Raw genomic sequence first — 20,838 nt, 5'->3', positions numbered from 1 at the left:
TGCAGAATAAAATTATCAATTAATACTTAGCTGTTCCTGATAAAGATCTGTTACTCTCACAGAGTTAGTCTGTTTCATAATTGTATGTGTTTTGACGGTATACTTGTAATGACTAGGTTTGCTATGTTAGCTAGCTAGCTTACAGTAGATCTGTGATACAAGCGGAAGGAATCATGCAATTGCAATGTTAAAACAAACCAATACAACATTTCCGTTTAGTTTCCTGTGACAGTAAGAGTTGGCGAAGCTATAACCCCCGTACATCAAGAAGCCCTTAGGCCCCAGCTGTGTGCATCACTTGTTGGTGTCCCTGTTGTGTTTTGAGCTTCTTGGAGTGTTTTTTTTTGTGCAGGGCTTTTAGTAAAAGCTTCATGTTTCCTAAGATGTTGATTGTTTTCTACGTAATTGTGCATGTGTTGTCAAGTAGGTAAAAATGTTTCATCATTTGCATGTGTTTTGACACATTTGTGTTTTTTTTATTTGCATCGTTTTTGAAACTGCAGCACGTTTCTCCCTATGGAAGTGTTTTGGGCTGTTGGATCGCATTAGCACTTGACCCCACCGTATTCAACCCCTTGGAAGGTTTGTTGACCCTACCAACCATTGTGTTCCAACTTCAACTTTTGTACTCTTTCACTATGACCTCTAAACTCCGGAGAACTTGCCCTTAAGAACTTAGTACTGTAGAGAAGACAACAGGGCTGAATGGATAGTGGTATTAGAATAACATTAAGCTTGGATCTTAATATGTCTATAATTGCATTCATAACTTGTTTAAGCTGCCCCCAAGTAGCCAACAAATAAATGTTCTTGCAGGGGTTGGTTAGCATACATGTTCTGGTCACTAATAATGGCTGCAAAAACTCTTTGCTCCTATATAGCTCCTATAGTAATATGATAGGAATGGACATGTGTGGGGTCTATTACTCGATAGTACTAGAATTGTAGACTTCCAAGTTACATTTCTTCATGGTTTTTGCACATTTCTAAACCTCTGCTGAGTGCGGTTGCTAAGGTTCCGCTTTTGATATCTCTGGTCAGTGGCCCTCAAAGAGCATAAGATGAATCCTTGTTATACTGCAGGTCACTGCTCAGCCACTGTGACCTACACATTTCTTGTACCGTTCTGGAGTCATAATGATCCTTTTGTTGGGACATTCTCTTTTATCTTTTCAAGTGAAGTGCTGGTTTAAATCCAATCTTTATTGCAATCCTCATTTTGCATCATTTGGCAATCGATGATGTTGCCTTGAATGACACTCCTGAAAAAAAATAAACAAGCAGAGTTGCTTGCACACAAACGCACACAAATTGATGAATGATTTATTTAAGACAGTAAATATGCAGGGACTTGTTTCTACTCTGCTCATTTGAGTTTTGGGGCGATGAAACTTGAAAACAGCATTCTAAAAATTGCTTAAAATGCTATATCAATCCATGTTATGAGCCATGATACTGAATTAACTTTTATACACTGTGTGTTTGCAGACAAACTTATATTGGTCAGTTCTATTGCGACGTAAAACACAGAGAAAATTCCTCCTGCAAAAACAACACTATAGACCAAAGAATGTCTCTTCCTATTAGGTAGTTGTCCTTCACAAGTCTTTATGGCTTCAAGGCAGGGTCAGAAGGAAAAGCCACCGAATCCCAAAACGTGATGATGAAACCATGACAAATCAACTCATTCTTTCACCCATAATGTGCAAGTCCCAATGCCACGGGATTTCAGTTTCTCTTTGAGTTTGGGAGTCAGTGAATCTCGCGTCTCAATGGTGTTCATTTCTCTAATCCAATCCCTGTATAAACCCCCGCTTTGAACGTCTGCAGGAAAGCTGAAAGGCAGCACATATCCCTCCCTGCTCTATGCCTCTCTGATCCACGCTGTGTCCGACTCAGGCGCTCGGATGGAGCGGGGATAGAGCAGATCTAATTAAGTTTGCTGATGGTGAAAGTGATGATTATTCTGCAGGAAGAAAAGGAGAAGGAGGAAGAGGGCAATGGAGATAACGAGAGTAACTGCAGGGGGCTGAAAAAACTCTCTACTCCATCAGAATCGTCATCATCACCATCTTCAGCATCATCATTACCACAACCATCATTAAAGTCATTATTCAGATGGCTCAAACTTTTGATTGAGATTCATTTACACAAAATTATATCCATTTGAACAATCTATAATTAGTAAGTGACTACATCTAGCAGAGTAGAATATTAATGAATTTAATCAAATTACACCTCTTCTGGTTCTTTGAACAACTTCACTTCCATTATATATAGTGATTTAAATATATATAATTATGTTTTCTTATTATAAATTAGAACATTGATTTTGCATTTTTCTTTTCATCTATTTTCTTGAAATGACGAAAAATAATACATTTAATTGCCTAAATGGACATTCACTGCTTTTATCCTGATCTCATGCTGTTTCCTGTTGTCCACACTTTAATATATTTTAATCTCAACAGCAGGTAACTTCTTCACATTGGCATCCTCTGACCATTGCCTCATCCAACATGTCCCCCCCCCCCACCACCCTCCCTCCTTCTTCTGAACACCTCCTACTTTCACTTCCTTCAGTTACGCCTCAGCCAACCGGGAGTGTGCTCGTTGCTGGAATACATTAAAATGCGGGGGTATGGTACAGGGGGAGGGGGAGAGCGCCGCGATATCCATTCACACATTCAGTGCGCTGGGAGTCCAGGCACCGTCAGCAGCTTCAGCGGGTGTCCGTGCGCCTTGCATGTGCACAGAGCGCGACTCTCCAATAAGGAGCAAAAATGAGTTAGAAGGCAGCACCCAGCGACGGCTCTCATATGCGGGTGGTCATTTGGCCCCTGCACATTCACCGAATTCCAATACCTACTGGCCTGTTAAATAATTAGTCCACTTGGAAGGTTTCACCCTGCGCGCTCTGGAAGCCGAAGTGTCCGCTGCGACTCATTCCGTTGGATTGGACCTACATAAACTACTGCGCCTCGCGTCTCTGCTTGGAAATACGCCACTTCGAGAAAGAGGAGAAGAGTGCACTCTCGGGAGGTTGGATGACATGTTCTGTTTAGCTCAAGTTCGGCTGCTCATAATTGTGCGTGTGTGTACATTTCTGGCGATCATCCTCACCTAAAAAAAAGTCCTTTGCCAATGTCGTCGCGTTTTTGCGAAGAACCGAACCTAACTTCACGGTCCTGTAAGGGGATTTTGAGGAGACTAGCCAGGGACCACAAAACTTACAGAAAAAGGTAAAAAATAAATTAAAAAAACACTCTTAATCTAACAACAAGGTTTTTTTTTTCTGTGATTTGGAATATTTTCTACAATTAAAATATTAAGGTAAATTACTTTAAATTGTATTTGCATTTCAATTTAGCCTAGTCGACATTAAAATGTCCTTCCTTTAGAAAAAGAGAAGCTTTGAAAAGATTTCTCACCCTGCCATGCTGGAGAAAATCCTCCCTCTCAGTTCATCTTCCTACTCACGCCCAAACCAAAATTACAACCTTATTGTTCTCTGTCTCTGCCCTGCTTCAACTTCTCTCCCTCTTCTTCTCCTTCCTCTCTTCCCAGCAAGACTCATCCAGAGTGCAGGGAGAATGACGAGTCACCGGGGCCGGGGGAAGCAGCATGAGTGGCCCGTGCATCTCCACTAGACTGACGGCCCTCATGTTTCTATGGAAGTGGTTAACACTAAGCCTGCTCCAGAGCTGGGTGACACTAGGGGCCGGAGCAGCGGACCATGCTGGGGCTGGCTTCGGGGGCTCAGGTGGGCAACTGGGCTGGCTCCTGTCAGACAAGGGACCCTTTCACCACTCCCAGGAGTTTGTTGATTTCACAGAGCGCTACCATCAAGGATTCACTACCAAGTACAAAATATACAGGTGAGGAACTGTGAAAGGTACGGTCAAAGGTTGACTGTCTGCAAAGCTGATTTGTGAAATGGACCAGATGCAGATATGTGTATTAAAAGCCTTTTTTTGTTTTTTTAAATGGGATTCCAGAAAAGTATAGGCAAGCAATCAACTAACACTTTTCTGTAGAGTATAAAAGATGAAGATTAAGTAGGTGGCACCCTGTGGGATGAAGCTTTGAGACAATTACTTAGTGGAGTTTTGCATGCAAAGCTCTGAATGTATGCTGAAGCATCTCTGGGTGCGACTGCTTCCTTTTTTTGTGGGCAGCAGAGACATATGCTTTGAGTACGATACAAAACCTCCGAATGCTGCATATCAGTTGAAACTCAAGCGGAGATACCGCAGGAGGGTTTGGGCAAAGCGGCGGGACGTAACAGATATCTGACTGAGCCAGTTGATGTGTGACTGTGGGAAGACAGGTTGGCTTCAGAAGTGTGTGATGTGAAGTATAGTGGGTGTGTGCTTAGGAGCTGCAGGGGGATTGTTTCAACGCTTCATACCAAGACGTTTTTCTTCAGTTTCTTATTTTAAATAGAAATTTAAAGGATTACGGGACAGCAATTCAAGATGCAAATTCCCATCAATACATTCTCAGAATATATGATAAGCTAGCAACTTGGATGTCATTTAGATATGAAAAATAACAACTATGCTGTTTCAAATATACCACACAAGTAAGAATAGAGTTCACAAACCACAGTGTATCAGCTGAAAACATTAACTGCACCCATCAGGCGTTTTTAAATGGTAAATCTGTGTGTGTGTGTGTGTGTGTGTGTGTGAGCGTGGGTGTGTGTTTGTGCTGGTATTTTCCCCCAGTTTTTTTTTCTTTTCTTTTCTTCAGCATTTAATCTTAACACTGAAATTCAGACTGATGAAATATTTTTTTGCCTTTGGCTAAGTGTCTGTTTAAAGCAGCATGACCCACACACAGTGTATAACTGTAAGGACAACAGTGTGTGTGTGTGTGTGTGTGTGTGTGTGTGTGTGTGTGTGTGTGTGTGTGTGTGTGTGTGTGTGTGTGTGTGTGTGTGTGTGTGTGTGTGTGTGTGTGTGTGTGTGTGTGTGTGTGTGCGTGTGTGTGTGTGTGTTTGTGTGTGTGTGTGTGTGTGTGTGTGTGTGCGTGCGTGCGTGTGTGTGTATACGTGATGAATATATTTTAGTTGTTTTTTTTACAAATTTGCCGTGATAATTAGATTTTCCCTTGGTTCCTGTTTTCACTCAAGACTGTCATGGTCCTCTAGATGATGAGAAATGTTTCTTATCTAGTGAAAACTTTTTATTTAAGTAGAGCAGCCCAAAAATGTTAGTGGTTTTTTTAATTTCACGAAAAATTTAACTGTTTTCAGACAACAACAACATCTGAGTGTGATAGGGCGTGCATACCTGAGTGTCTGTATCTGTGGCTGTTTGTTGTGCCAGGTAAGTGTTGTGATACCCGTTGATGATAGTGGATGCTTGGGGAGCGTACACAGCCTTGAAGTGGTGGGGCCGATGCCAGCTGAACAGAGCTTTGAGTGACACTGGCATTTAGCAGCTGACAGGAGTGACAATACCAGGCAAAGATAGAAAATGTAGCGCTGTTGGCTCCCTCCCATCTATCACTTCCTCCCTTGCCGCCTTTCTGCTGGTCCCTCCACCTCCTTTTCTCGCCTTAGGTGTTTTTGTCTTCCTGTCTCCACCCTTGGCATGCAAATCTAACAGTTATTTGCATACACAGGATTTGCAGTTTCCATAACACCGATTTCATCTGACTACTTTCCAAACTATACATTTATTTAAGCAGTCTGTGACCTACAGTACTGACTTCTATGAGCCAATCAGAAATGCAATCTTGACAAGTCTATAACCCTCATTTCCCCTTGAGCTACAGTGGCCTTTTCGGTTTCCTCTTAAGAGAACTAGGCTGACCAATTAGAACAAGAACCCAATAGTAACTCAAGAGAAGAGGAAGGATATCACCATTTCAAAAAAGTGGAACAATGTTCCTGAGTCGTCAATTCGCTTCCCTTGCCTTGAAAAACAAGTCCTTTCAGGCTTTAAATATCTTGCAACCCAAGCTCTGTCATCAATCGCTGAGATGTCGAGGATGCCAGTTATCTGAGAGCTGAAAAGATCAGAAGTGCCTCTGAAATTCCATGGGCTGCACAGCTTTTTATTTGTGTTGCCCCAAAACAGAATTGTTAATTTAAATAAAAAGCCAGAAGAATCTAGGCAAAGTAATCTATGGGTCCTTCGTATTGATCAAATGTGTCTTGCAGACACATTATGTTTCCTTTATGGGTCAGTAAAAGCTTTGTTATTGGCTCTTAAATTGTCACTTCTACTTGTTGTAATGCTAAATCTGAAACCCAAACTGGTCTCTTATAGAACTAAGGAGCATTTTCGACATTTTTGGAACAGATGTGTGGCTCTTGTAGCTTTAGAAAATACTATAAGTGCAAGCACATACTGAGATGGAAACATAGAATCATTTTAATTAACAACTGGGTTAAAATAAGTTTAAACACAGTAATTAAAATCCACTCCTGCCTCTGCTTTTATCTCCATGTCTTTCTCTACTTTCTCCCTTTTTCCCTGACTCCCTTTTGCCATCCCCCATCCTCCCTCCATCCCTTGTCGAATGATCTCAAACCAATTGCTCTCCCTTGCTCATAAATATTCTCCAGAGCTCAGTTGGCCTTTCCCGTCAGGGGGCAGGGGAGGGAGCTGGGGATGAGAGGGAGGACTGGAGGAGTTTTAGTACAGAGGAAGGGGACATGAGAGGAACCAGAGCTTTACCCCCCCCTGCTGGCCAGCCACTGCACAAGAGCAGCTTGTAGTCATTTCTAATTCTAATTAAAACATGACATTTAAATTGATTATTGTTCGGAGTAGAAGTTAAAGTGTTTCTTTTTATACTTACAACCTTTTGTCTTCTGTATGTTCTGCTTTAAAAGGGCAGATATAAAAGCTTGGAGAGTTACAGCTTTCTGTCCCAGCGTAATTTAGTGAGCAAAACAATATTTTAAACTACAAATCTTTTGAGAAAGGAAATGAGATGAGAGCAATACATTAATGGATTTATCGGCTTCAAAGGCAGTGAATAAGAGGAACAGAAGGCACTTAGCATTATTACTTAAGCTGTAATCGCAGGAAAATGCATGTGTTGTGTCAGTCAAAATGGCAGTTTTAAAACACATCTGTTAAGTTATTCTATTCTTTGTATTCTTGCGGTGGGATTGGCAAATATCTTAAAAGCTTTGTGGCTTTAATGTTAGAATGAATGCAGTCAGCTGCTTTCCCGCACCCAACAGATACACCTGCGTCTATTTGAAAAATACACAATTAAAGCAATTAGTGGAATTTCTTTATCGACTGCTATGCTAGTTCACAATGAAAAGCATGACTTCCAATTAAATATATTTTCATGCAGTTTGTGCAGAGGTGGAAATGGGTGTGTAATGAACAAAAGCATATTTGATTTTCCAATATAGAAGCTCTTGCTCATGGAAAATTGTTCCTGTGAACGTGACAAGTCCTGGTTGCATGGCTTCTAGTAGTCGAGCCATATCCACAGACAGTAGCATATTAGTCAAAATGTCAGCTCCTCCTTTCTTCTTCTTCATGGGCCATAACTTTTATATCACGCCTCATCTCCCGTGTTTTCTCCTATCTTTTTCTCCTGTCAACCCACTGGCTATTACATTGACTTTATGTGAAGTAAGGACACGTCCATTCTAATTATGGAGGGATTATTGTTTCATTATATGCACATATGTTTGTAGAGAAAATAAAATGCAAACACATTTGCAGAAAGAACGTAATGCCAAGATAACAGTGCTGCAGTGTATAATCATGTCATTAAGAACTGGAGGGAGTATTGTGCTTTATGTGTTTGTTTTTTTCTTTTGTTTTAAATGCATTAGACGAGAAAACGCATTTAAAATACATTATAATATTGGATGGATGTACAACTGCATGGCTCGTAGGAAGCGATGTCAAAAAATGAAAAGGGAGAATTAAAGAACATTATGTCACAGTATGCAGGGATGAAAAACAAATCCATGGTAAATCGTATAAACAGGTAAGTAGGTGTAGAGGAAAGTATGCCCTTTTAAGACAGATATACAGCTCCAAGCCTTTTCAATTCTGATAACATTTGTCCTTTTTGTGTAAATTAATCAAATCAAAATGAGATATATATATATATATTTATTTTGCTTATACTGTTATATTGCAGCATGCAGATTAAAGTTACGCTGATTAGTGGAGGTAAAGGGCATAAACGCATAGCATTACAGGCGTTTGTTAGAATTTAATGCAAGACACAACATGTTGGCACTTGGTTGTGGTGATTAAAACGCCACAAAATACATTTAGGGAACTCAGCTGCAATTTCCCTATTCAGAAATCATGACATGTTGCTCAAAATAATCCACAGACCTTTTGTGAGCAGAATCATGTAGGGACAATTTTCTTTTTTCACACCTGATAATAGTTTCAACATCTATTCAGTTTGCTATTGTTAAAACTCAGCGTAGAATATAATCATTCATTTCTTGAACTCGTCCGTCAAACCTCTGGGCCATGAACAGATGCTCGTCGATGTGGCTTGTGGTGGAGTTCGGTAGTTCCATTCTGATTTAGAAAAGGCAGGCGTCGCTACGGCCAATACCTCAAACACTCGACCCCTCAAATAAAAAAAATCTAGATGGCAGCAAGGCAAGAGGAAATGCATGTATTTGGATTTGCAAACTACATTTTGTTCACTCAAATGCTTAAAATTGTTCAGTTCATGCAGACCGTTGGTGTCCATGAAAATAGCTGTTGCCTCTCGAATCCAGGGCTATTGCTATTATTGCATCACAAAACCTCCCATAAAAAAGGTCAGGATATGGTCAGCAAGACTTTTACATGCTGGTTAATGGTTTTGGAAAGCCTTGACATACAGTTAATACTCAAGATCAACAAAAGACTTGAGAAGGAAACGATAAACCGAATTAGGTGTTTAGTTTGGAGAACATGTTGGGGTGATTGCCTTAATGTAACCAATAATTTTGACATACATCTTTCCCTCTGACATTGGAGGGGTCAACTTCCGATAGTAAACAAAGACAATTTGTTTTGATGGATGCAGACCCTACAAAACCGTTGATAACTTGCTTTTTAATAGTGTAAACAAGACACTTTTTGCAAGTGTATTTAACTATATATGTCGGACACACTTTGTTCTGGAACCTTGCTTTAATGTTTTGTGCTCAGATGGAATGGGACAAGAACATTGGCTCTCTTGGCTCAACGTAACACAATTGCACACAAGCCCATCCAGATTTGTAGTAATATAACACTGCAGCACTGTGATCCTTGTCCCAAAATAGCACACATAGATTATTCCAAGCAATTTCAAGATAATGAGATTTCTGGGCAAGAACAGAAAGGTAAATAAAAAATCTAAACTCTTCTTTTAAATGCATCAATAAGACTATCCTGCCTTGGTATAATTACAATAGACAATTAGCCAGTCGACATCGGTTCATTTCACACTTCATTTATTGTTGGTGCTATGTTCCTTTAAATGCAGAACACATTGCAGCTGATCCCCTGTGTCCCTCCACTTTCCTGGCATACGTAACCAAATCAAATATGACCTTGTTGCACACAATGTAGAATGCAAATGCAGGTGGAGGATGATGATCCTCAGTGCAATATTCTTGTTTGTTTAGGATCAATATATGAGTGTCTGGAAATGATTATGGCAAAGATTTTTTGCAAACACATGATGGAACAGGGCCAGAGAGAGCAGAACTGTATAATGGGTGGTCATCGAACTGCAGTTTTCTCTCATGCATGCCTTGTTCAATGACATTGTTGTGCTAGAGACAAGTTTAACGTCCTCAACTCAGAGGTTGAATATCTCTCCAGGACAAAGGCTCAGCACTCTTCTTCATTTTGATCACCAGCAGCCATGGCAGTGACTAGGACTTCACCCAGCGCAGAGCTTATGGCTTCTGACAAGTGTGTGATGGGGGAGTTATCAGGGCCAGAGGTCCACGGAAACAGCTTTTATGAGAGAGTGACTGCATGAATGTTTGAGCCATGTTCATTGGGGTAGGAATTTCATGACAGTTAGAGTAGGTACAGGTTATTTTGTCCCCTAAAGGTCTCACTATAGATCAGCAAAACAAATCTTGGATAGTAGATTACCAAATTTAAACTGGTGTCATAAGTGGTCAATAGAAGGATATATTCTCAGTGCACCGGAAGAAATTAACCAATATTGGTTTTAACTCCCAGTGCGCCACAGCAGTGGGCGTCAGCGTCTTAATATTGACCCATTATTCATCATTAAGCATCAAAAATGGATGCTACTACCAATGCATAAAGAGAACTGGATACAACACTGAGGTGGGACTTCGGTTATCCTTATACAAGTTGCTCAGTGGCCATGAAACAAGAAACGGCCAGACTGGAGTACAAAAGCACCCATATCAAGACCCATAAAGCATGTGAATATGCATTTTGCAGACATACCTGCCTCCAACCTGGACCATCGTGTCGGGTTTCGGCTCAGTCAAATGAATTGAGATAGAAGAATAACTCTAAAAATGGCTTTCGGCACATTTTTATAACTTTTAGAGACCAATGATTCAAGTATTGGCTATAGAAGTGCTGTACTGGTAAGTTGATTTACTTTAAAAAAAATATCAGCTCCTTTAAAGACATCTCTCTTCCAATATAAGTCAATGTCAAAAATAAAGTCATTCAGTGTATTCAGGTAGTCAGCTGACCTCATTCTTTGGGCACATAACGTTGCTGAACCTAGACCAGACCAACTGCAGCAACCCCAGATCATAGGGTTAGGGAACGTTTTTTTGGCCAGGCAGTGTATTAACGTCGAAAAACTCCACTGTTGGTGAATTTGAGGTGTGGCTGATGGGTAAAAAATAGCCTGACCCACAATGATATGCAAACGAAAACAAAATAAAAGGTTTAAGGTACTATTCATACTGTCCATTTCCTATGCAATTCAATTTTCTCATTCAGCACACCTTTTATACCATATTGTCACCACCTGAAGCGGACACATTATAGAAAAGAAACGCATTAACCAAATTGAATCGTTGCAACATTAAACACGTATGTGAGTGAAAGAAAAAAATACTTACTTTCCTTTAATTATAATTGTAAAGATCCAATGCCAGGCATTGCATTGACAGAAAGCAATTGTGTCACGAGGAGCTGGATTTAGCGTAGCTGGTGGCACTTTTGTTCCAGTTGTTTGTGTGTGTGTGTGTGTGTGTGTGTGTGTGTGTTTTATGAGGTTGAGTGTGTGCACAGCGTGTATTAACAGTATGCTCATGCCTCATTATGTACACAATGTGATTCCAGGCATTCCTTGTTCTCTGTAAGAAGACGAGTCTCTTGTCAACATGGTTGTGACAAATCGCAGTATAAAAGGGATCAGCAGTCTTCATGTCATCAAACCAACCTGCAAATCATGCTCTCTGTCTCTCTCTATCCTCAACATCCCCTAGCTTTGTATTATCATAAGTGTTGTGATATTCATTGGAGCTCCAAATCAATCAACAAAACCCACCCTTTTATTTCATTTTCCAACACTGCACAGCGATATACAAAATTGGCTCGGGTTTAAAATGCCTCAGCTGGCTATAATACAATATAATTGTAAGATTGTTGTTTTTTTCTTTTCATCCAAGAAAAATGTAGATGTTTAAACTATATTAAAAAAAAAAGGTGATACAGTTTTCACCATTTTATATAAAGGGTTCATTTAAAATGTTGTTGGGAAAGCAAGAAATCAGTCGCGTCAAACTCATTCAAGTCAAGTCAAGTGACCATTAATAGGATATGGCAGTATTGGAAATGTGTCCTTTAAGTTTTTCAAAGAGAGTTTTTCGAGAATCACGGCAACAAGGGTTCACTAACCAAACACACAATACAATGTTACAATACTAATGTCAATATTAACAAAACATACAGTAAAAGGAGGTGGCAGCAGAGGGAATAGGGAAAAGAATCAGACACTGTGTCTTCTAAAAATATGATTTGATGTTTCAAGTCATTTTGTAGCCAATTAGCTGATAAATGAGCCACTGACGGTAATGCATGAATGAAGCAGCTGATGCAGATCACCTAATTAAAGCTTGACTTTAATGCTCTGCCCTAACTTCGTTCACAGCTAACTTCATAATTTAATGAAAACACAGACTTGTTTGTGTTAATTTCATTAGTTCTATAATTATCCCACGAAGAAACATGTAAAATCAAAGATGATTGTTTATTTATTCCAATAAATTTGGCTCCAATCATGTTTTCCTGACAAGGTTGTGTCTGTGAGTCAAGTGCCCAGTCATGCATCTTGACGTCTTTTTATAAAGAGGTTTTGGCGTACTACTTCCATGTGTACTTCTCAGAGACATTTCCTTTTTTTCTATCTTCTACACTCGACCCAGTCCTTTAAATAATTTCTTTTTTTTTTCTTTTTTATCCACGGAGTAAGCTGAGAAGATTGTCATTACTTCACATCTGTATGCTAGCTCCTGCCATTAAGTGATTAACCTAGGATAATGCTTTTAAGCAGGGACTCGCTAATCTATAGCATGGATCTTTCCAAAGTTGCGAATAAATCATTATAGCAGTACCTCTGTAGCTCACTAATTAATGCATTATTTTATAAAGACAAGCTTTGGTTTTATCGTGAGTTATGCACCTGAGTATTTCTTGGCAGGAGCTGTGAATTTATGGCTCTTGTTGTCATTGTAAGTGTTTGCAGGCAAGCATGGAGTTTCCTAAAAAGAGTTATACACAATTTCAGTTGCCAGTTTAGTCAACCTTATGAATATTTGTTATTACAAATATTTAAAGTGTAATATTTATGTATGACGCTAAAGACGCAAAAGTGTGACCCATGCATTACAGTGTCTTTATAGAGTTCATTTAACATCTATTCTGTAAAGTACCTTGAAAATGTACGTCAGCCCCTCAGCATATTTATCTTTGCTTTTAAAACCATTTAACATCCCCAAATGCACTTCATCCTTATCCTCGCTTTCAAATGTCCGTGGCAATGGTCACAGTTTTACGCCATAATCAAGTCTTTGAAATGCACACTTGAACCCTTAGTAGCATCAAAGGCAAGAAAAAGTGAGGAAACAGTAAGGGGTCTTGTTTATAGGACCTCTCTGCAGGTTTAATAGGATTTTCACCAATTAATGGTCTGATGTTTGTTTGATGTTGTTAGAAGAACCGTCGGAGTCAATTTCGTGTAGCCTTCATAAACCAGCGGCTAATATGATATCATTACACTCTCTTCTCCCGTGTTGATCTGGCTTTCGTTGTGTTTCTTTTCACGCTGGGTGGATTACAAAATGACAAGAGAGTCTTCATCTTTTCTCCACTCATCTTACTTTCATTCTCATTTGATTCTCCACTTATGATCATCAGAAGCTCAATGAAGACAGTTGCATCTGAAGGTGCCTTTCAAGAAAATATCCAAGATGCAACTGGCATGCATAGTATTTCTTTTGACGATGCACCAATGAAACGCCTCCTTAGTTTTTTAATGTATCTCTTGCTGATGGTGCACACATATTGAGAAGGATCAATGTTCAAACCAAGAGTATGAAAAAAAATAAGAACATTGAATCCAGCAGAGCAGTAACAGCTTGCTTGCACTGTCTTCCAACATTTTTTTTATTTGGTTTATCATCCTGAATGAAGCATGAAGGACCCATTTTGTGCTATGCTCTTTGGGGATGTCCTTGAAATAACATTGAGTCTTGAATCAACCAACTGTTTTGCACAACCGGTTATTTTGGTATCTGGGGTAACGCAGCTACAAGTACACACACACACACACACACACACACACACACACACACACACACACACACACACACACACACACACACACACACACACACACACACACACACACACACACACACTCCTATATGTTCTCACTTCGGTCTTTTTATGATGAGCACATTTTCGTCTATCAAGTTACAGTAACTGTGAGATTGGATATTTGTCTTTCTTCTCAGTGATTTTTAGAAGCTTTTTTCTTTATTTTATTTAATTGAACGCAGCGTTCCCGAAACTTTGATAACATCTGAAAAAAACTCCAACTGCAAAAACATTGCAAACCAGTTTGCCAACCTATCCTATTATAGATATTCTGGTTCAAACTTCTGTCCTGAGTTTGAGTTATTACGTTTTGCTATTATTTGAGAGATGCAATCACATTTATTCTTAACATATCAGATCTTTGACAATGCATATATATTCATTGTTTTGTTTTGGCACTCAGAGCATTTTCAAAAAAATAAGGAATGTGGGGTTTCATATTGATAAAAGTCAACCATGACAAACAATAGGGACTGGATGAATAGTTTCTTCAACATGCGACCAAAGTGCTTTTGTTGCCTAGCCTTAATGTATGTGGGACTCAGGATGATGTAACACTTATTCACTGAGGAAAATTGTCAGTGATCATTCATAAACTAAATAGTCAAATCTAAATTTAAAGTACACATAAAATATAATTCCTATGAGATGGGGTTGTCTGTTTCTGCATGTAAAGGGATTTTTGGGTACAAAGAAAGACCAAGCTGAGATTTAAAAAGGCTAAAGGCCCAATACTGAGTGAAGTCAGTGTGAAATTAGTATTTTCTGAGTCAGTTGGGTAATTTAATTAACTTCCTCCCCTCTAAACCACTGATATGGCTCAAAATAAATGTGCATTATTAAAATATGAATAAAAAAAAAAGAAGAAAAGCCTGTTTTGCAATCCACAGTTCTGCCAGAGTGTAAATATTGTGCATTTGCTTTGTTGATCATGGTTCAAACCAAGAGTTTTTGATATGTAGAGCACTGATCTGACCTAACTGCTGTACAGTCATTATACCGTATCTGTAGTGAAACAGCGAGGACATGACAGATGGAAGAAAACTGTATTCAGAAGTAATCAGCTCGCAGTCAGAAACATAATATCCCGAACACCTGCGAAGACAACTCTCCATATTATTGCTTCAGTTAAAATGAGAATGCATTGGAGCTCGCCACATTAACATTAGCATGATTGAGACAGCAGCAATAGAAAACATTATAGAGCTCATTCATGCTAGACTAATTAACAGCCGAGGAGGGATTTTAACCTTAAATGATAAATTCTTTTTAAATACAAAATAAATCTACTCAATGTATGCTACACAAGATAAACTGGAAATGTCAGTAGGTTTCAATATTAATGATACATCATGATACAGAGCTGTGAGAATTTATTTCATATGATCTTCACCCATGTTAAGTGGTATATGACTTTGTTATGTGAAGTTTTTAATGCGCTTAAGAGTTGTTTGGGCTAGCAGGAACACACTACTTCATGTGTACATTTCTCTAAAGGAATTTCTAAATTCAGCATGACTTTACCCTCATGCTATTTTGCCCCAAGTTTGAAATACATGGCATTGCCCCGTGTGGTTTTCTATCATAACGGCATTGTTAAACAGAAGCAGCATAGCTTGTGGGCATTTTTGGGGGTCAGCCTCTCACCCTGCAGAAGGCCTTTTTATAGATGTTCCCTCAGCTATTTTTCACAACGAATAATGACACCAAGGGTGATCTAAACAATAGTGTATGTAGGGCAGGACCACTGTTATTGTTCATGTGACATGCAGTTTCGCATAATACAGTTACAGTAGAAAAGTCAAAAGGAAGTGCTTGAACACATGAGGAAAACAATGAAAGAGATTGTGTTGATTGCCTGATAGTCCTCTCAAAAGTTGGAACTAAATGAAAAAAGGTTACTATAAGATAAAAGGCAGTTATATATTTATATTGCTGCCATTAAATTGATTTTCTTTTGCACTCTTTTTAATATAATTTTCTAAAGATAATTTCCCCACCTTTGATATAACATTAGCAGTAGCACCGTCCCCATATAGCCTGCTCAGTCACACGCTGTAGTCTACCACACAACCTGCATTGCTATGCATGGTAGCGTGTTTCGACTTCATCAGGTTATCCGCTGGGTTGACTCCCTGATTTGTTATGTTGGGCACCAAGCGGCACCCTCAGGCAGCCTGTATGCTTGGATGGATCTAAGACACCTAGGCGGTGATGGACAGGTAGTAGCGTGCCATTCCAACGCTCTGGTCGTGGCCCCTGTAAGCTCCTGCAGCTCCTCACATCCTGCTGTACGGCGCTCTGGCTCGATCGGAGGGGGGGCTGACAGGTATATGTGCAGCGAGCCCCCCGCTGTATTGAGCTGCGGGAGAAAAAGAGCTGCATGCGTTTGTATCTGATTGACTATTTCAGTCACTCAGCGTCTCACTGAGAGGAGTTCAGGGTGAAATAGACCAGCAGTCTTTCGAGAAATGCATAGATTTTTCTTCGGTGTGTGAGGGGTGTAAAATATGACGAAAATAAGTAAAATCTTATAACATTACAATTGAACTTTTCAATAATACACTTGAAATATATAAGCAGATATTGAAGTGTATTCATTTCATGCTGGTTTGGATATAATGCTAAAATGCAACGAAATGTTTGATTGCATTAAACATTGAACTGAAACCCAAAAGGCTCAAATAAAAAGACAAACAGATGATAGTTAAATTGTTGAGTGCAAATGTGTGTCCCTTTTAGCAACTAACTCAAGAAACCCCCTAAGATAAGTGTCATGAATTTACGAAGTTTTCATCGCAATGGGGATATGAAAAAAATAATCCAGTACTGTATTGTGTAGCCATAGTGTGTATCTGCGTAGAATGCAGGAGGTGAGGCCAAGTAGAGGGTGTCAACAACAGATCTGTGTGTGTGTGGGTGATGTATCCTCCAGTTTAGCTGCGGAACCGTTCATAAATGTCCATCAGGGAGTAGCACAGCCAGGCATTGTGTCGATCACAGTTAAGTTCTCCCCCTTCATCTCTGCAATGCTCCGTTCTTCCGCCGGCCCCGGTGGACGGAGAGAAACACTAATGGCTGCTCGTTATCGAGAAATCCAGACATGAAATGGGCCTTAATGAGCTGTTCTCTGCTTTGTATTTTTCTCTGGGGGTCATTATTATTGGTTAGAAATTGATTGGCAGCTGGCCAGCTCCCAAAAGGGGCTTTGCGATATTCTGGGCAAAAGCAAAGTTGTTGCAGCAAGGGCAGCTTTGTTTAGATGTTTGCAGCTGCAGGCTTTGTGAATGCATGTGTGTGGGCAAGTGTCTTTCCATGAGGGAGTTGGTGTGTGTCGTGTGCCGTGTTGGGGGTTGGATGCATTTTAGAGAAATGTATAAAGGAATATTTACCTTGGCCGCTAAAGATCTGAAAGAAAAAGGCAAAAAGACCTGTCTATGCGATTAGAATAAATATGTAATTTGACATTTGACAAAAAAATGTCCTATCTCTATCAGAGATAATACCTCTCTATGTGAAACTTGGCAAAAAATTGAATATCCTGCATGTCCAGCAAGATACAACATACAATGCTTGAAGAGCATAACCTTGCCAATACTCCCCCAAATTAATCATTTATAAAATCAATCATCACAAAGCCATAACCTGCCAGGAGCTGAAGCCAGAGAAGAGTCTCCTCAACCTGCTGGTTATCAACAAACGAAAAGAAAGGTGATTCCACATATTGGAATAAAACCAATATATCTCCATAGCAAGAGCTGGCTGCAAAGGGAGGAGGATCCCTTAATAATAGGAGTCAGAACTTCATTTCATGACCTCTCATCTGATGTTCCAAAATACCAGTCTCTGAAAAAAAGAGAATGTCTCAATATAATGGAAACGGACCCTTTTGTTGCACACATAACACACATAGATGAACCACCATCATTCCTCGGAGAAATGCCCAAATGTGATATTTTTTACAGCAACATTTATCACCTTAAGTCATGACCTGAGGACAGTCAGTGAACCTTGAGAAGCAAATCTACATTAATTTGTGTAGTTATGCTTTAGCATGATTTCCTTAAATCGTTGTATTATTATAATTGGGTAAGATGCACACACACAAACAGCATTAACACACACCACCACACTGCAATGGTGCTTTTTTTTGCTTCTTTTAGCTTTTTTTCCTACAGCGCGAGTACTGTATTGTTCTGTCTCAGTGCCCTCATCAATCCTGTTTGCAGCAGCAGCAGCGGCAGACAGCTGTGTTCAGCAAACAAGCCCAAATAAATCCCCTGTAAGCTACCTGCCCAACAACAAACAGCAGACAGACAAAATTAACTGGTAAAAGAAGTGGAATATTTAGGAAAAATAAATGCCAGATATTTTTTTCACAGAAAATGGTGAGGACAAAACCAGAGTTTAAGGGACGTCAAGGGAATACCAATCACTCATTCAGTATATCAACTCCAAATAAAGCCATGTCTGCATGAGTTATTTTTGTTTGTAAGACATTATCCATTGTGAAATGCTAATAGCTTTACAGTAGTCAGACATGTCAAGAAAAAAAGTTCATTACATTACTGTCCAAAAATTGATTGATTTGATGTTTTTTCAGGCATTTTGAAGTTGTCAAAGTCATGCCTATTGTTCAGTTTACATTAAAGATATTTACTCCTCTCTTTATTTAATCAGCAAAATGAAAATACATTTAATTTTTTGATCACAGGACAAACATAAAAAAGTTAACTGCATCCTAGTAATTTCTTAACTGCTTCAGATTACATTTTTAAATGTTCGCTTCTCTCATTTGTAAGTTCAACAGACATCATTACATTCGAATAAGGAAGGTAGATGTAACATATTGAGGAGAGAGCATTTGTGTTTCAGCCTTTTCTTTCACATAACATGGCGTGTTTTCACAGCTTCACGAAGCAAAAAAAACCTCCAAACTCACATCCAGGATTATACTCCTGTTCCTTTTCCCAAAAGGCAAGTCCACCAACAACCAAAAAGTGATTCAAATGTCTTAAATATCTCCCGTGCTAGGTGGGAGTAGAACCATATTTATTGAAAGCTGCATTTGCATAGCACTAATCTATGCATCAAGCAGCAACACTCTGCCTGCAATTGGTAGATAAAGGAAGCTGGCATGCTCCAAGGCCAGGCTGAATATCAAACGACTTCAGATGAAGCCTGTTCCTTCCAAGAGAGGCCCTGAAAACAGCAAGACTCCATCCGTGATTACAGCCCGTCCAGCAACAGCGTCTCCATTTGTGTCTCAAGATGAGAAAAGATTGCGCAATTATTTAAAATTGCTGGAGTAACACAATGTTTTCCGCTATGTTGCAATGCAATTCTCCGAGCCGGAAGTAGAAATGGCATCAGTAAACACCTTAACTTGAAGGTCCGACACTTAGTATTTTAAAAGCAGTATTTAAACAGCCATAACATATTGTTTTAACATTTAAATACAGTTATACGCAGCTATAAGGATAACTTGTTAGGGTTTATTAATGTAGCGTAATTGTCCAAAATGTCACTCCTTATGGTATTTTGCCACCCAGCCTCAACAATTGTCTGCTCCTCCTAAAAAAACATTGTTTATCCACCAATTTTAAACAATAGCACAATCACTTTTTTCCTCTTGTTATTCAATTTGAGTTTGTGCAGGTTTCAAGAGTTTTTCCATAGCCTCTGCAAAGGACTAAGGACAAAGGTTGTCATATGTTGTATACTGTAGATTGTATTGTAGATGGTGTGTGAGATCTGATTATGAAATAAAGATTTTTCCACTTCATAATCCCAATAGGCTGCCTATTGACAAAAGCTGAATACAATTCCTCAGTGACACTTCCAATTTCATCTTGCCATTGTTCATTTGGATGTGGTTTCAGCGCCTGAATGCGGTTTAATGTTTTGTGTGTTCACTCTTAGCATGTGTTTCTGTGATATTGCAGGGAATTTGGCCGCTGGAAGGTGAACAGCTTGGCCCTGGAGAGACAAGAGAACAATGGCTTTTCCTTGCCACTGGACCCCGAGTTCCTCCAGACCATTAGGCAGCTGGGCAGGAGGCCTTGTATCAGCTCCATCACTGACAACATTATCAGGAAATACGGAACCCACTTCCTGCTCTCCGCTACACTGGGAGGTAAATAAAGTAGACAGCTTGTTGTTCTCTTTGTTTCTTTGTTGTTTTTCTTAATTGGCCTATCTGTATGTGATGGAGTAAGCTATGTGGCCCTATTCATAACAGGACAACTTCCAGAAACCTTTTTAATGATTTGAGGATACCATAGGTCACAGGAGAAAATTGAACAAAACTTGTTTTTTATGTATCCAACAATAAAAATAAAAACAAATACAAATGAAGAATACTTAATAACTAATCCTATAAAAGAGGTAACAAAAAGCACCTTTACAGGTGTTAACTGAACAAACTGACCTGCCACAATGACGCAACATGGAACTTATCGCCAAACCAAATAGTAAACAAGGGGTAATTAAAATTAACAGAATACAAAAGGACACTGAAAAAACTAAAATCCCCTTTTGACATGGAAGCATTTGGTTTGTTCCCATTTGGCCATATTGGCTGCTTGCAGTCCTCAGCCCTCAGCCAAGTCTTTTGCTGAAGCAGGAAGTAAGCCCCTCCAACGATCACGATAATTCAAAGACAAAGACAATTATTATTACAAACAAATACCGGGAAACTGTCCTAAAATGTATAGAAATTAAGTAAATAATATAAGGTTACAAGCAAATAAAAAGTTAAGTATTTAAATCAAATGTGTGGTGTTGATTGTTGGTGTGGCTGCTGCCATCAGGAGACCTTTGAACATCTTCTATCCAACCCTTCAATTCATGTCCATAGTCATTCAGCAGTTAATTAAATTCCAGAACCAAGCTCCTATCTACTAAGCTGAACCCCAAACAGTAAAGGTCTAATGGGGCTCTTTTTCCCATTCTGAATGTATTTAATCCTGCCTCTCTTATTCCTTAAACTATTTGTATATTGATCATTGTGTCTACA

At 39.3% G+C, this 20,838-nt stretch overlaps 1 protein-coding gene across 3 annotated transcripts in view; it reads left to right on the top strand.

Annotated features, from left to right (window-relative positions):
• The first annotated feature begins 2,710 nt into the window (after window positions 1–2,710).
• LOC134869787 (BMP/retinoic acid-inducible neural-specific protein 3-like) overlaps window positions 2,711–20,838 on the top strand; it is a 46,164-nt gene continuing 28,036 nt past the window's right edge. The window contains exons 1-3 of one of the 3 annotated variants that reach the window (XM_063891689.1): window positions 2,711–3,242; window positions 3,572–3,878; window positions 19,766–19,956. In XM_063891689.1, coding sequence (XP_063747759.1) covers window positions 3,625–3,878; window positions 19,766–19,956 — 445 coding nt within the window. In that variant the 5' untranslated portion in view covers window positions 2,711–3,242; window positions 3,572–3,624. Of the gene's footprint in view, window positions 3,243–3,567; window positions 3,879–5,260; window positions 5,334–19,765; window positions 19,957–20,838 lie in introns of those variants that run through there. The other 2 variants (XM_063891688.1, XM_063891690.1) reach the window with 2 other exon arrangements.

This window comes from Eleginops maclovinus, chromosome 9, assembly GCF_036324505.1.
Source record: "Eleginops maclovinus isolate JMC-PN-2008 ecotype Puerto Natales chromosome 9, JC_Emac_rtc_rv5, whole genome shotgun sequence".
Taxonomy (NCBI): Eukaryota; Metazoa; Chordata; class Actinopteri; order Perciformes; family Eleginopidae; genus Eleginops; species Eleginops maclovinus.
This window is presented reverse-complemented; position numbering and strand designations above follow the sequence as displayed.